Raw genomic sequence first — 17,360 nt, 5'->3', positions numbered from 1 at the left:
TCATTTTGACAGCCCTAATATATATGCTTGATGAGTAGTAAAATTCCAGGTATTCACTGTTGATACACACATTTCAAATGTAGTTGTAAACTTCAGTGTGATGTTCAGTTGGCTTGAACTATATCTTTCCTCTCCCTCAGCTGCCCTGGAAGTCTCTAGCCAGTGTGGTCCAGTTCTACTACATGTGGAAGACTACAGACCGCTACATCCAGCAGGTAGGTCTACAGTAAGCCACAGAATACCCAAAGGCACTTTTTGATTTGGGTTTGACCGCTTTTTTTTCACAAACCCATTTCCCATTCCCTGTTTTCTGTCTGTCAGAAACGACTAAAAGCTGCAGAGGCAGACAGCAAGCTGAAGCAGGTGTACATCCCCACCTAGTGAGTATTACTGTAAACGGCTACACAAAGTACCTTCCTCGCGTTAGAACTGCTGTCAGAGTAACTTCCTTTTCTCTCTCCACGTTCTCCTCACCAGCACCAAACCCAACCCCAACCAGATCATGGTGCCAGGCAGCAAGCCCGGTATGAACGGGGCAGCAGGCTTCCAGAAAGGACTCAGCTGTGAGAGCTGCCACAGTAAGTACTACAGATCGCCTGATTTCTTTCTTTTTTTAGGGCCGATACCAACTATTGGTAATTAAGGCGAGACACTACAGGTGAATAGGCTAAAATTTTTAAATAATAGATATCTCCATGAAACTTCCTCAGTTGATTACTTACACAAGTATATAAAAAAAATGTATTACAAGTTTTTTAAATGTTTATGTTTAATTATGCAAATTAGGCATTTTCTCATTAAATATGCGCGATTTTGCATATATTTTCGGTAGATAGATCTGAACATATGATAAAGCCAGGTGCAAAATTCTTTTTTCATTTTGTTTACACACAAGATAAAAACAAAATTACAGAGGGATTTCAGGATATCTGCTTTCATTACCTAGGAAATCAAAATATACTGTCCATAGCCTTAAAAAAATCGATTTTCGCCATGTTTTTTAGCTTAAAATTTCACATAAATCAGGGCAGGAATGATTTATTAACAAATCCCTCTGTAAATATCTTCAGAATACTACTAAGTGTATAACTGGAAAGTTTAGCGTACATAGGTGCTACATAGGCTGAGATGTTTATACTGGAGAATGACAAAAAACTCATTTTGAGAAAACGGCATTTAAAGATTTAAATAGTGGAATTTAATACATTTCTATTGGAAAAATTGCTCAAAAACAGAATAAATGCTCAGGCCCTTAGTGATAATAATATAGAATATTTCAAGCTCATGAAAATTGATTATTTAATAAAATGGCAGGCATATAAGGCCTACAACTGCAGTAACTCAATGAATTAATATTGGCGTATCATGCACAAAGTTGCAGACAAAACCCACGCTGGACAGGTGTATGGACACAGAACAAGACCAACAATGGACGTAACAGCTTTTTTAAAGTCCAACTGTCCATTCCAGCACCATATGTATTTTAGCTGTGCTTGGACTCTTGCGCCTATGTTTTACACTGGCAGCTGTGACGGTCTCAGCTTTTGAGGTCCTGAGCATATCAGTTTCTCTCATGGAATTGACCGTCACATGTGCTCTGAAGCCACAACTTCTCCATAACAGAAAGCATGGCAGAGGCACCTTCATGGCCATACTTGCTGCTGCTCCAGCTTACTTTTCCCACAAAACAGTCCCCTCAGTCAGCTGATGGTGAAGATAACTAACCAGAAACAGTCCCCTCAGTCAGCTGATGGTGAAGATAACTAACCAGAACCAGTCCTCTCAGTCAGCTGATGGTGAAGATAACTAACCAGAACCAGTCCCCTCAGTCAGCTGATGGTGAAGATAACTAACCAGAACCAGTCCTCTCAGTCAGCTGATGGTGAAGATAACTAACCAGAACCAGTCCTCTCAGTCAGCTGATGGTGAAGATAACTAACCAGAACCAGTCCTCTCAGTCAGCTGATGGTGAAGATAACTAACCAGAACCAGTCCTCTCAGTCAGCTGATGGTGAAGATAACTAACCAGAACCAGTCCTCTCAGTCAGCTGATGGTGAAGATAACTAACCAGAACCAGTCCCCTCAGTCAGCTGATGGTGAAGATAACTAACCAGAACCAGTCCTCTCAGTCAGCTGATGGTGAAGATAACTAACCAGGCTCCCATCAGCACTGGTTCATAACACAACAGAACAAAACTAATTATGAGAGAGAGAGAGTCTGATTACCTCCGCTGTCTGAACACTCCTGTTTTCTGAACGATAGTTTAAACATCGACGTACTATGTGATGTCATTTCATCATCTGCTGTCTTAGTTTGTAATCCTCTGTGTCTTCTTGCTAATAACAACTGTTTTCGTCTTCTCTGAGGTGATTTTCGACGCACTTCTTTCAACATTTTGAGCTACCGCGGAAATGTCAGAGCACGTCACGTGACGATTCTGAACGAATCACGTTGTCAGAAATTGGCATCAGCCAATGAGATTGCGCATTTTGAGTTAAATCCCCCCTTTTACTTTCACGATTGGTTGCTGATAAAAAGGAAATGACCATATTTGGATCCGACAGCATTGTACAGGAGAAAGAGAGCTTTCCAACGGTATATGTGACGACAGGGTGCAGACAGCGATCGCGGAGCAGCGGGATGATTTAGAACGCCAACTTTTGAAATACATTTGCAAGTCTTTGTGTCATAATTTAGAATAATACGTGGCCAAGTTAGCTCAGTTGGATGGATATATAGAGGTTTACTCCTCGACGCAGTGGCCGCGGGTTTGACTCCGAGCTGCAGCCCTTTGCTGCATGTCATTCCCCCTCTCTCTCCCCTTTCATATCTTCATCTGTCCTGTGGAAATAAAGGCCTAAAATGCCCAAAAAATTATAAAAAAATAAATAAATTGAAAATTGAAATCTGCAAAAGAGAACTGTTACTGCACTTTTAGATATTTTCTTTAGTGTATCCATCAAGAAAGATAATTCTCTGGTCAGTGAAGTGTATGAACTATGCTGCAGTCTCTACTAACGGTGACAGTCAGTGACAGCTGACTCTGACTATGAACCATCTGAACACTATGTCTGTATGTGCTATGTATTGAGATCACCTTTGTTTTATCAAGTGAGCTGAAACATTGCAATTTGTGAGAGAAAAAAAGCGCAGACAAATGACAAGAAATTCAGTTGAATTTTATTTATAGTATCAAATCATAACAAGATTTATCTCAAGACACTTTACAGATAGAGTAGGTCTAGACCACACTCTATAATTTACAAAGACCCAACAATTCCAGTAATTCCCCCAAGAGCAAGCATTTAGCGCGACAGTGGCGAGGAAAAACTCCCTTTTAGGAAGAAACCTCAGTGGTGAGAAAAACTTCCTTTTAGGGAGAAACCTGGGACAGACCCAGGCTCTTGGTAGGCGGTGTCTGACGGTGCCGGTTGGGGGTGTGATGAACAGTGGCAATTATAGTCACAATAATAATAATCAAAGAAAAGAAGGCTAGGGTTTAGCTGGATTAGATTGAACTTTCAATGACCCTGCAGACTTTGGTGTCTTTCCAGCCTCCATCTATAAACCACTGCAACTCACAAACAGATGTGAGCAAATAGTAGAAAATCCAACCTTGGGTGATTGCTGTCTGTGACTTTTGACTGTTATATCACTGAGTGAAATCTGTTTAGTCCAGCAGTAGTATCAGCCTGCTGAGATGCCCTCTCCTAACAACTGAATTTCCCTTCACCCACCCAGCGGCCCAGTCTCCCCAGTGGTATGCCTGGGGCCCTCCCAACATGCAGTGCAGACTGTGCGCCTCCTGCTGGATATACTGGAAGAAGTATGGAGGCCTGAAGACTCCCACACAGCTAGAGGGTGCCGCTAGAGCTGGCTCTGTAAGTCTCCTTCCTTACAGCCTCATCCAACCTTAAGCAATGTTTTTATAGCAGTCAGAAGCAGTGCAGAAATCAGTCCTACTGTTACAGTCTAAGACTTAAGTTCTAAATAAGAAATGAGCTGTTCAAACATCGTTTCCAAGAGTTGACCTCTCAGAATGCCACGTCCTCCTCTCTGTCCAGGAGTCAGGCCCCCGCGGTCACATGACACGCCAGGAGGTCCAGGGCATGTCGCCGTTCACCCGCAACGAGGGTCGAGCCAAGTTGCTGGCCAAGAACCGCCAGACGTTCATCCTGCAGACCACCAAGCTGACCCGCATCGCTCGGAGGGTGTGTGAGGACATCCTGCAGCCTCGCCGCGCTGCACGACGGCCCTACGCCTCCATCAACGCCAATGCTGTCAAGGCTGAGTGTATGTACACACACACACACACACACACACACACACACACACACATTCTCACTTTAGTTTCCTTAATAATGCATGTTATTAACGAGGTTAGACAGGATTTTATGTGCAGCCATCATGTGTAAATGATGCATTCTGTCCTGTAAAGCCTATTTTTAATTTGCTGGTTAAGGTTCAGTGTTCACTTAGTATCACATTTTGTTATTTACTCATGGTTTTAAATTAGCAGATTACAAAAGAATATTGATCTAAACCACATTGTACATTGGTTCCAATGTTTGATTTGTTTTTTTTTTCAGGCATTATCAGGCTGCCCAAAGCCACAAAAACACCTCTAAAGACCAAGGTGGTGCCTCGACAGTCCCTGGCCAACATAGTGAAGGAATTAGGTAAGAACACGTCACGTGCATCACTTCTGAATCCACCTTTTCCAGTGTGATTGGTTGTTGATGAGTGTTGCTGTGTCTCTGCAGCCATCTCCGCGCCTCTGAAACTGAAGGCGTCGAGAGGACCCCCGACACCCATCAACAGGAATCAGGCCAGCCAGCCCCGTGTGGGCCAAAGCCTGCTGGGAAAGAGAGGCTTCGAGACCGTTAGTATTATGCACACACACCATACCAGTAGTCTTTTATTTTCCCTCTTTTCAGTGTCATTTTAAAAAAAAACATTTTAGTCCTCTGTTACTTCCCAAACGTTGATGTGTCCAACACACACACACACACACACACACACACACACACACACACACACACCATGCTCTGTGTTCACAGCATTGCTGATTTACCCATTAAAAAAAATGTGCTCACATAACCTGAAATTACACATCTCCAGGCTGCAAGTAGGCGAACATGCAAGATTCGCTTGGATAATTTTCTTTTTCGCTTGCGTGTTGTACGTTTACATTCGCCTTTGCCTCTGTTTTCAAACCCACCACCTGACAGGAATTGAGTCAACCAATCAACTTGCTTGATGTGCAGGTCCGCACTGCGCGTTGTCGAGATTTGTGAGGTGTGTGCGTCAGCTCCTCGTTAACCATAACGCCTTTCTCTGCATATGTCCACGGCCGCCTCCACTGCATTTTACTTTGAACTTTTACTAGAAATACTGGCCTTCAAATACATAAGGGGTGGGGGGGGGGGGGGGGGTGCAGGAAGGATCCCCTGCCAGAATCAAACTGGGACTGTTGCTGCTACATGGTTATGCGTCCTTACCACTAGGCCACCAGACACCCCAGCTCGAGTTACTTTAGATTTTTTACTTCCAAGAGCCTTCCACTGCTGTGGACACCATTACATACACAAACCTGAAGTCACAGTATACCAGCTGAGTATGCTGATCTCTGTTTGCACCATCATGGTTTACTGTCTACATGCCAACATGTGATCCCCTAAATGTGTTGCTCCATTCAGCCTTAAAGAAACAAGTCAAAGCACAACTATCCTGAGGCTGCCTGTCTTCTGAAATTCTGATACAAGTCTGATTACTTGCTGTTTGCCTTTGAAAACAACCTGGTTGACATTGGTCTTTCATTGGTTTACAGGCTGCAGGGGTGCCCTACCCAGCCAATGGGAGGCCGTATACTTCAGGTATGAGGACCACCTCTCAGTCGGTCATCAAGCGGCAGAAGGTCAGCCAGGGGGAGGCACCCAACCCCGTGGTGTTTGTGGCTACAAAGGACACCAGGTACAGTCCACTGTTTTAGTCCCGACATTCAAATCCTAAGACGAAGCAACACGAGTAAGGTATGAAAAGTTCTAGGTTCAGCCACAAAAACTAGCCCCATTATGTCCACCGAAGCAGCTTGTATATGTTGTTATTAATTCATGTGTCTGTTGGTCAGAGGTTGGTGAGTAAGGACGCCTGGCGAGAGAGGAACAACCATTGACAGGCTGCCTGTACGTGTCATTTAACACATAGTTAAATTGAATTGAAACATACTTAGTTGGGAAGTTAAATTTGCAGTCAGAGTCCACTTAGTAGCTTTTTTCCAAGCTTTCCCCTGCAGCTCACTGCCTTCATCAGCAGGTAGTTTGCTGATTCAAACATAATTTAGTGAAACTTCCGTAGTCTCGTAGCTGTCACAGTGGATGAAGTTAAACTTAGGCCTGTAACAATTATTACATCATTGTCTTTTTTTGTTTACGTAATTGCGGTTTCCTTTTTTAACCGCAATTAGTTGCTAACATTAGATAAGGTCCTTAAGGGTATGACTGTTGATGGTAATTGTTGATTTTGTTTAGATATGCCAAATATCATAATATATAGTAATGATATAATAAGTGAAAAAAATAAAAAGAGGCGTGGTTTACTTCATAGGCTGTGTATTGGTGTTGGGTCACATAGCAGTGATAGAACTAAAAGATGTGTCCTGGAATTTGTCCAAAACTTTAATTTGTTTAAAAAAAAGTAATAAATAAATAAATAAATATTTTAAAATTTGACATAAAGAGATAATTATATTGTTAAAGGAACACGGCGACTTATTGGGACTTTGTCTTATTCACCGTATCCCCCAGAGTTAGATAAGTCCATACATACCCTTCTCATCTCCGTGCGTGTCGTAACTCTGACGCCCCCACCACTAGCCTAGCTTAGCACAGATCCTGGAGGTAACCGGCTCCACCTAGCCTACTGCTCCCAATTAGTGACAAAATAACACCAACATGTTCCTATTTACATGTTGTGATTTGTATAGTCACAGCGTGTACAAATAACAAGGTCACATGAGACACAGCCATCTTCTAACAGTATACATACTGGGAACTATATTCTCAGAAGGACGAAGCACTGCTACTTCGGCGGAGTGATTAGCACAACACCTGAAGAGCACCGTTTACTCCCTGCTCCTCACCACGGGGCTTCTCAGGTGCTGCGACCAAATACGGTATGATAGGATACGGTGCATAAGACAAAGTCCCAATAAGTCGGCGTGTTCCTTTAACCGCAATTATGTCTGAGACAATTAATTGTCCAGCAACATTTGGAATTGTTCCAGCTATAGTAGGACGTGTCAATGATATACTGGTGCTCTCTTTCGACCAGGGCTCTGAGGAAACATCTGACCCAGTCGGAGATGCGTCGGGCAGCCAGGAAACCTCATCTCCTGGTCCGGATCAAACTGCCGCCGCCGCCCCCCCGCTCCCTGGCCATGCCCCTGCTCCCCTCCAGCACCAGCGAACCCATCGTCCTGGAGGACTGAAGGGGGAGGGACACGGGGGGTCTTTTAACAGGACATGGGGGTGGGGTGGGAGTCGGGGAGGGTCTGTGCTCAGGCCGTCACTTAACAGGCAGCACAGTACGCCATACCAGTAGTCTTTTATTTTCCCTCTTTTCAGTGTCATTTTTCTTTAATCCTCTGTTACTTCCCCAACGTTGATGTGTCCAACACACACACACACACACACACACACACACACACACACACACACACACACACTCTTAGATGACTGTACATTTCCCTCACATTAAGCTCACACATCAACACACCGACACTCACACGACACAATGCATTGGGCTTTGTAGTATTTTATTCCAGATCCTGAATTATTTTTGCTCCCCTTTTCAATGCCGCCTGTTTTTAAATGTGTAATTTAAATCAAGATATTTCTCATCCTGAAACAACGGTGATAAAGCACACTTTGTTTTTTCCTACACGTCTCTATCTTTGTGTAAATATATGCACCATGTACGGGGTAACACCCCCAGTGTGTGAGGAGAACGGGAGGTGGAAATGGGAGACTGTTTGGGACAGCTGTAGCTGGCCGAAGGACTAATTTGATTAGAACGTTTTACTCAACCTCCATTTCATCAGGGAAAACTCTAACTGGCTATTACTTGTAGCTCACTGACTGTGCTCATGTTCGCTGGTAATTAGGGAGACATGTTGACAGAGCTGCACTCAGTCACTGTAAACTGAACAGTGTTCACCGCCATTCGACTGAGTCTGTACCTTGACAACTTCTCAGATCATCATCCAGGAGCCAACACAGGCCGGTTCCAGGGTTGATGCATCCTGACCGGTCACGGCCTTCACATCTGTACCTCAGTCCCTCGGTGTCAAAAATACTGAGTGAGCACAAAACAACTTGAGTACTGTGAAAGTCACTGTTGAGAGTGTAGAGACAGAATAAAAGTCTAGACAAAGGGGTGATGGAATGTAGAGTGTAGTCGTCGTTTTACAGGTTGTATCACTCATACAAAATCCGAAGTGCCACCCTGTTAGACGACGCCTTCTAAGTATGTATGTAGCAACCATTATTGTCTTTATAAATTAATCTGCTGATGATCTTTTTAATATATATTTTAAAAAAAATAATGCTTATCACAATTCTCCAAAGCCCAAGGGGGCATCTTCCAATTGCTCGTTTCGACCCACCATTAGTCCCAAAACCCAGATATTCAGTTCACTATGACTTAAATGTATAATCAGTCATCAGAATTGTTGAAGTTAATACAGAAACAGCCACACGTGGTGTTAACCCTATATTGTCGCCAACCAGGTGGTTGTATTGTTTGTACAGCCTGAACTGAATCCTGATTTACGACTTCCTGATCCTGACTTTACTGCTCAAATTTGTTTTGTGCTCATTTGATAGTTTTGTTGATTATTAACCCTCTATACCGTCTCCACCTTGGCTAGGCGTCACAGTAGCCATTTAAAAAAAGAAAAGTTAAATCAAGGGTTGTTTTTGCAGTCGAGCTGCATTTCGTCTTTTTTTCGATATCCACTTTTAGCCGGTCTGAAGAGAGAAAGTCTCGACCTCACCCTAATATGTTTGAACAGATTTCCTGGAATCAAAAGGGGAGAGCATCATCGCTCAAAGGAAATCTGTAGGTTTACAGTGTAGGAGAGATCATATGTAGTGTTTGATAAAAGGAAAATCGAATGATTGTGGTTACCATGGATTTGCACAAGTTACTGTGTGACTTGCCATGACGAGAGAACACATTTGGCTTTGAGGTACTATGTTTGAGTGCACAAAAGTCCAAAGTGAAGCCATAATGTGCAAAACAAAAAAAGTTGACCTCATTGTGAGTGGTCACTTTAATCCACGCTGTAATGTTAGATGAAAGCCACAGCATTTCTGACAGCGTACTGTTTGGTTGGTTTGAAGGAAACTGATGCGATTATGTTACTGATCAGTTGATAAGTCTGTTAAAAAAAAATAAGCAGCAATGCGTAAATGTACAGAAGACAATTAGGGCCAAAAATGAAGTTCTGAAGTAATATTAAAAGTTTCAAAAAGAGTCTTGGATTAAAGTCTGGATTCTTTCGGAACTTTTTTTCCCATATGGCCTTGATCATCTTCTGTAAATGTGTATGATGATGCAGAACCAGAATGATGTTTTTGATTGTGATTGGGTATGATAACCATGTGAAAGGAATCTTCAGCTGTCTCAACGTGCTTTCATTTCCTTTTGTTCATTTTGATTCCCCCCGTTTGTACCATTATCAAAGGGTGAGCACTAAAAGCAAGTTGTCAATTGGATGGTTATACTTCCTGTGAATCTCCACAGCAGTGAGCGCTTACACAGGTTTTATAAGCAAGTTTTGGTCCCAATGTGGGCTTAATGTAATATTTCTCCAAAAAAAAGAAAAGAAATTTGAAGTGTTGAGTTTGTAGCAAATACTAATCTGTGTTAAGACAAGTGGAAAACTGGCATATTTTCAACTTTTTTTTACATCTGAAGTGTGTAATTCTGCTCCATTATTGTGGAGATGGCTCTAATAGGCTTACTGTACATGTGGAACATTGCTCTCCTTCATAGGGTGGGTGGGTGGGTGGGGGGGTCATTTGAACCAGGGGTGACATTCAAAAGGGACAGGGTGCTGATTTTTGTATGATGGAGAGACAAACATGCTACAACTGAAACTTTTTCTCAAGTGTTTTTTATTCCGATGTCTCTGTATCCTTTAATGTATCTTGATAAGAAAAGAAATAAAGAATTTTTTTTTCTTCGTGGTCAGTCATGGGCTCTTTCTCGACTGTTTCTGTGACGGTGTTCACCAGATTGCTACCGTAGAGGGAACTGAGCCCATGTCCTTGACAGGGCAGGGCTGGCTATCAAACTTCAAATTAAATGTATAAAAACTGCCAAATACAGAAGGTTGGCAGCAAATGCTCGTCAGTTTCTTCGTCTTGTTTACTTATTCTTTGATTAAATATTCCCTAATTTAAATAAGGTTTCTGCTAGTTTCAGACTAACTTGTATTTAGACAAAAATTTTGTACAGCTGCTTTATTTTAAGACATTAATTTAACCCTTGTGTTGTCCTCGGGTCGAATTTGACCCATTTTCAAAAAATTTTTATATCAGAAATATGGGTTTCTTCCAACAAAATTGCCCAAAATGAACATTGATGCATGGAGAACAGGTGAAATATATGATTACTTTAATTGAATTTTGGGTGTTTTATTCAATTTTAAAGCATTTGAAAAAAATAGTATATCCTACCTAAACTTTGACATAGAGCAGTCTGTGATATCCACTCAACATCCTCTGATCTTTACTATTTTTTTTAAACTAAAAAATAGGTATAATGTCATAAAAAATAGGTTTATTGACCATGAATAAAAAACATTTTCAATTTTGACGAAAGTTAATGGTCAACGGGAAGACAACACAAGGGTTAAGGAGGATTTTGTAAAAAAAAATAAATTCCTCAATAACGGATATCAAAATGTTCTAATTCGGCAACATAAATAATTGTGTTTGAACGGTACCGATCCTGGTGACTACTTTTCTGAAGGTTCAAACATTTGAGTGACCTGAGCTAAAGTTTACTAAGTTTAAATGTTTGTGGAATTAAGATCTGGGAATGGCTTTGCTTCTGTCGTATCTTAGCAGTAAAATACTATGTGTAGCTATGATGCACCACCATTAACAGTAAGTTAATACGCTTGCTGTTTGCTTCCATACACATTCCTTTTGATACATTTAAAAACAAAATGTTGGACCCATTTTATTATTTATTTTTAACCCTCACTTTTTTTCAACAAAATGGACCAAATGAGGCTTAAATGAATACAATTAGCTGAGTGAATTTGAATTGGAATGAATTGAAGTGGAACCAGCTGAAAACACATTGACACGATTACCATAATGTAACAAGATATGACATAACTAAACCCAAACAAGTTATGGAGGAACAAAGTTTTTTTTTTTTTTACTTATTTTTTATTTATCGTAAACAGTCAGCTTAGACATACATAGTAACATAAAGAGGTATCTGATCAGACCAAAATTTAGAAATAAATAGGTAAATAAATAGAATAAAATAAAGTGAAAACATAAAAAAAAAATAAAATAAATAAAAAATAAAAAAATAATAATAATTGAAGAATAAAAAAGGGGGGCGGGGGGCGCTCTCCTCTTCAAAACATTTTAAGCACAACAGGGGTCCATCTCTTCAAAAAATTTGCCCCTCTGGAGCCTCAGAGTTATTTCTTCCATTCTGTAAAGCTTCCACACCCGCTCGTTCCACCATTGAAATGTTGGTACAGTGGGCTTAAGCCAATTTACAGTGATACCCTTAATGGCTGCAGCAAGAAGGATTTGCAGAAGGTAGGCCTATATATCATCCCTTCGATCAAAACCATAAGGGGTGGCTCCCAGCAAAGCAACCAACGGGTCCCTATTGACTTCTATGTTAAAAATATTGGCCAATGCCGAATAGATATCATCCCAATATTTCTTAAGTTTCCCACAAGACCAAAAGGTGTGGACGAAGTTTGAGTCGGTTTCTCCACAGTTCCTCCAGCAGCAACTTGTTGTTGAAGAACTATACTTTCCTATTATGTGCGGCGTTCTAAAGTATCTTGCTACCATTTTCCATTTGAATTCTCTCCAGCTAGAGGAACAAAGTTCATGTTAATGTTATGAAGTGACCAAGTTAAAAGCCAAATCTCAATTAAACTTGACAGAGCTTAAATAGTGAAGGTGGTGACTACTTATTCATTATTTTGTGTTGTATGTTTGTACTTTATAAATGTGTAGGACTAGAGATGCATTGAATATTTTTCAGTCCAAAAAAGCCAAATTATATCCACTGGGATTTAAAATCGTAAAACATTATTTTCAAGACGAATACATACATGTATGCCTGGGATTAATCGGATGTGTGTTTCTACTGTTAGTCCGTGATATCAACACATTGAAGGGTTGCTCCTCTGGGCCTGATAAAGACGAGTTTAAACTAAAGATTAGCTTAGCTGACGGACACATTAGTCTATTTGTGCTCAGCTGTGTTCCTATCAGACGGCTTTTAATTAGAAGGTTGGTTGAAACTACTTCCGACTGAGGTGTTAATTTCGACAAACCTGAAATGATTGAGGATGTTGATTGAGCCCCGTGATAAAACATCCGCTAGCCGATAGCTAATTATTAGGTATAAGGACAGGATAACAAGCAATGAATATACATACTTAAAACAAAAAACATGATGACAAAATGTATAAGGCTACTTCTGGTGTCACACATACAGCCCTGTGTTTTATCATAACTACCTTTTAAACATTTTACGAGAAATAGCTAGGCTACATACTGACTGGATTCTCCAAACTCGGATTCTCGGACTTTCATGTGCTGTGACGCACTTTTTTTCTTTTCTTCAAGCTTTATTGAAAAACGTGGATATACAGTAGGAAACATCTTCTGTAACATATTAAAAATAATCAAAACCAAGCAAAAAACTTCATACACATATTTTGTAAAACGTACAGAGGTCATGTGATCGAACAGCTTTTTTGTTTGTAGCCTACAGTTAGATATGGGAAATAAAATTTGGTTAAGATAATTATTACATTCATCACATAATACTCTGAATAAAGCTTTCTATCATATTGAGTGAATCCAAACAATACATTTTCCCCAAAGTAATGTGAATTGAGGGTAAATATGAACAACAGCAATCAAATGTGACAATCTGCTCCAACGTTTCTTGGTATATTGGCAAGACCAAAATAAATGTACCAGTGTCTGGTTTAGTCTTTTTCTGCAGGTATAATGGTTAGTGGCTGTGACGCTGAAATCATCCCTGCAGCTAACCGGATTGGTTCGTCATCGTCCAATACGTGGACGTGATTGGTCGCTTGAGACACACTCGTGACGTGTTGAGCTCGAGCACACCTGATGCTCATTTGGACTGGAAGGCGGGAGGTGACAGCCGGTTTAAAAGAAAAACGGAGAACAGTTGCTCTTTGCTTGTGACTCCATAACAAAGCAGGAGTGTTAAGGGTCCATGCCACTACGCAGCTAGCTAGCCAACTAACTGACACTCCTTAGACCACTGCGGAGGCTGAACTGTGCCAGGGTTGACCTCCTGAATTCTCACAAGCAACTCCATCATCTGTTTGCAGCCATGTTTGAGGTAAGTCAAGTAGGTTACGCATCCATTCCTAAGAATGCTGTCTTTTGACATTCCTCTTGACTTCTCACTTACTTTAGCTAGTTTTTTGAGACACGTATTTAGTGACTTATCAGTATAAGTAACCTACAATCAATTCCTCTACTCGTGCTTGCTATGTAACGTTATGGTGCAATGTGTAATGTGTATATATTTGTAGGGATTTTACAAATTTAATAAACAATATTCCATCATTAGACGCAGCCCTCTTCTCTATGAATTGTAGCTAGGTAAAAGGGGAAAGAGTGCAGTCTGCTGTGCTGGTAGAACTCTTGGGAGCTTTAATCATTCAAATATTGAACACACAGAGGGCTCGATTTGGATTAAACGGCAAGTCCTGTAGTAGATACTAAAAATATGGCTTTTAAACAACCCTAGCAACATGTTTAACTTGCTTTCATAAAGGTGACTAAAGATCCCTAGTTCCAAATTGGCTACTTTTATTTATAGTATGTACTGCAGCTGCCCTTACAAAGTACATACTGTTGCATACAATTGAGACATTCTACTTAATTTCATAACTTAAACCTTGGCCCTTTTGCTCATATGCTGCACAAAGCATTGAGGGTCAGAATAACCTTACATACTGCAAATTTTGACCAGATGCAGTAATGCATCCTGCTATATTTAGCATAGTACATTTGTCATACTATATATTGGGACATCTTAAATCTTATAGTATGGGTATTTGAATGTGGGGCCTGAGTTCCAGAAGCTAGTAGCAGCGGCTAGCCCACTTTCACTACTCCTATATAACAGCCCCTTAGTAAAGTTACTTTATGAGTACTACATGTTGGACACTTCTGAAACTTTCATTGTGGGAAAGTAGTGTACTATTGACACCATTTTTGTTCCCTTTTGTGATGTGAGGGCACTCTAGAACATATTTCACATGCAGAATTCAGTCCTGTCAAAGCCTAGATGGATGTCTTTGAATTTGATCAAATGTACTATCCACCCATTGAGTATGGACAGAATACTGCCAGAATGTCTTTCAGCTTTTCTGAAAGACTTAAATGGAAACTTCCATAAGTCATGCTTTTGGAAGTGTTTGGAACAGATGCAAGCAGGGAGACAAGGCAGGACTTTATAACATTTTTATATATTTCAGACCAGTAGTGACGAATTGTTCCTGCCCTCCTACCAAGATGAGGAGCTGGTGGACAACCTGCTGTCCGGTGAGGAATCGGATGGTGGTGAAGGGCTCTCCCTGGCTAGGGCCCTGCTCCCCCTGGTAGAGTCATCCTCTCCTCCTCTCATCCCCTGGGTCTGCTCCACCCGCTACAAGACGGAGCTCTGCACCAGCTACTCGACTACTGGTTTATGCAAGTATGCCGAGCGCTGCCAATTTGCCCACGGCCTCCACGAGCTGCATGTTCCCTTCCGCCACCCGAAGTACAAGACTGAGTTATGTCGCAGCTTCCACACAACCGGCTACTGCTACTACGGAAGCCGCTGTCTGTTTGTCCACAACCCCACTGAGCAGCGCCCTGCCCTGCGCCGCCGCAGGGATGTTCCCTGTCGCACCTTCTGCTCCTTTGGCATTTGTCCGTTCGGCACCCGCTGCAACTTCCTGCATGTGGCGGGCGGAGACATCGGCAGCGGCCCGGAGTCTCCTGACGTTGTCCAGGAGAAGCCTGCACCTGTCGCCAGACCCCTGCTCCAACCACAGACAAAGGAGTGGAAGCCACGTGGCGCTCTGTGCCGCACCTTCAGCTCTTTTGGTTTCTGCCTGTATGGCACACGCTGCCGCTTCCAGCACGGCCTCCCCAGCAAGGTCAAAACCTCGGAGCAGACCCACGGAGGGTCCTTCTTCTCCCAGCTGTCCCTTGGCAGTTCAGGTGTACCTTCCCCCACCTCCCTCTTCACCTCCACCTCGCCAATGTCTTCCACCTCCTCTTCTCCTCCATCAGCCTCTCCTCTCCCCACCCCGCCTGCAGAGGCCACAGCCCACAACGCCTTCACCTTCTCCAGTCAGCACCTGAGCGACCTGCTGCTGCCTCTGGCCCTCCACCTGCAGCAGCTGGAGAGCAGCAAGGCCCAGGAGATCTGGGACAACAGGGAGCTCTAACTGGACGTGGTCATAGTTGGAAACCAGCATCAGCACTGAACACCACCGCTCAATTAAAAATGTTTTATTTTTTTATAAACCCTCCCCTTTTCCCTAGGGTATTTTAATATTTTTAAACTTAGGTTGTTTACTTGAATGTTTGTCAGCAGGTCAAGCGGGCCTTGAACTGTTCAATTGCAAATCAAGTAGTCTGCAGTTGACCGGTGGGTCAGTGGTCTCAGGGATTGCTACAGTTGCTGCCATATGAGGAGTTATTTTTTTTAACTGTTGTAAATACTTTATTAATCAACTTGAGTAAATGAAATGTCTGACCTCAGAATCATGAATAAACCAATTTTAAATCTAACCTTATGTCATGGTGGTGTCTTTATTGGGCTTCAGCTCTGTTTAATGGTAATTGGAAGGCATCAAGGTTACACAAAATAATGGTAGGATGAATATAAAGTGTTTGGTATTTACTATGGCAACAATGGTTAACATGGACACTGATGGCATACATACAGCATATGCTATTTTAGATGGTAGTGTTCATCCAACAGTTTAGGCTTTTCTGTTTCTCAGTCAGTTCCATTTAAAGAGGTCTCCAGCTTCATGTGGAAGAACATGACCGGCCTGAACACAGCCCTCGGCATGGAGCATATGAGAAATTAAAATGTTCCCATAATCTTAAGGAACAGCCTATTGAAATGTAAAGGTTTGCATTATTTATGCAAATGCATAGATGTGGGAACAGGGGTGCTGACGGGACTGCAGCTCCCCTTAAAAGCAGGCGTTTGCAAATACAGAAAGTTGATCTGATACAAAAACTTTCAACATGAAGGTAAACAATTCTCTGGTTTGAAGTGTAGGACTATTTACAACAGTGACAAACTGTTATAGCCTACTCATGAGTAGGTCTGTTATGTTGAGTGTATGAAATGTCTGTATCCTCACTACTGCATTTCATAAACTATGATAATCGGGTTATGGGTCACATCTCTTGCTCGGATCCAGGCACAGTCTCGCTCTTTATTTTAACCTTTATTTATCCAGGTAAGTCGATTGAGAACAACTTCTCATTTGCAATGACGACCTGTCGCATTTACACAGTTCTACATTCATACCTTGAAGCTGCCCAGTACAACCAGTCTGATCTGCTGGCCACTGAGCAGCTCCACTTGAGTGGTTGGGGTTAAGGGCCTTGCTCAAGGGCACCTCAGTGGTGGTGATGAGGGAGAGACAAGCGCTGCTCTTTCACTTTCCCCACCCAGATTTTATCCTGTCGGTCTTGGGATTGAACCGGCGACCTCCCGGTCACAAACTCGCTTCTTTAACCTCCCTCTCCTTGCAGTTCTTGACAACGTGAAGTGGAGACACGGAACATGATTTTGAATCCCAAAATAGGCCACAACTACCAAATAGAATAGCTATGCGCTATCGATTTACCTCTCGCACAAACCCTCACCTCACACAAGCATCGCAAAGCTGCAGTCTAATCGCACGGGTGCTACTGTGGTAATTCAATTTTTCGTACAGCCCCTGCAGCTGGGTTCCAACATTAGGTGCAAATCCTACTTTTAAGGTAATTTAAGATTTTTTCCTTCCATTGGTTC

General features: G+C 42.0%; 2 protein-coding genes across 4 annotated transcripts in view; both read left to right on the top strand.

Moving 5' to 3' along the window:
* The window catches only part of mta2 (metastasis associated 1 family, member 2), a 45,743-nt gene extending 35,487 nt beyond the window's left edge, over window positions 1-10,256 (top strand). The window contains exons 10-19 of one of the 3 annotated variants that reach the window (XR_004895508.1): window positions 141-215; window positions 322-380; window positions 478-578; window positions 3,744-3,883; window positions 4,067-4,295; window positions 4,592-4,681; window positions 4,766-4,884; window positions 5,833-5,975; window positions 7,335-7,713; window positions 7,771-10,256. Coding sequence is in view for 2 of the 3 variants with exons in the window: in XM_031290479.2 (XP_031146339.2) it covers window positions 141-215; window positions 322-380; window positions 478-578; window positions 3,744-3,883; window positions 4,067-4,295; window positions 4,592-4,681; window positions 4,766-4,884; window positions 5,833-5,975; window positions 7,335-7,491 (1,113 nt within the window). In the remaining variant the exon portion in view is untranslated. Of the gene's footprint in view, window positions 1-140; window positions 216-321; window positions 381-477; window positions 579-3,743; window positions 3,884-4,066; window positions 4,296-4,591; window positions 4,682-4,765; window positions 4,885-5,832; window positions 5,976-6,132; window positions 6,188-7,334 lie in introns of all 3 variants that reach the window. The other 2 variants (XM_035993812.1, XM_031290479.2) reach the window with 2 other exon arrangements.
* A 3,221-nt stretch (window positions 10,257-13,477) lies between these two features.
* On the top strand, window positions 13,478-16,114 carry cth1 (cysteine three histidine 1). Its single transcript, XM_031290519.2, has 2 exons — window positions 13,478-13,661; window positions 14,809-16,114. The coding sequence occupies exons 1-2, from the start codon at window positions 13,653-13,655 to the stop codon at window positions 15,766-15,768; spliced, it is 969 nt and encodes a 322-aa protein (XP_031146379.1). The 5' UTR covers window positions 13,478-13,652; the 3' UTR covers window positions 15,769-16,114.
* Window positions 16,115-17,360: the final 1,246 nt, after the last annotated feature.

Source organism: Sander lucioperca, chromosome 17 (assembly GCF_008315115.2).
Source record: "Sander lucioperca isolate FBNREF2018 chromosome 17, SLUC_FBN_1.2, whole genome shotgun sequence".
Taxonomy (NCBI): domain Eukaryota; kingdom Metazoa; phylum Chordata; class Actinopteri; order Perciformes; family Percidae; genus Sander; species Sander lucioperca.
The sequence above is the reverse complement of the archived record's forward strand: the minus strand, read 5'-3'. Positions and strand labels throughout refer to the sequence as shown.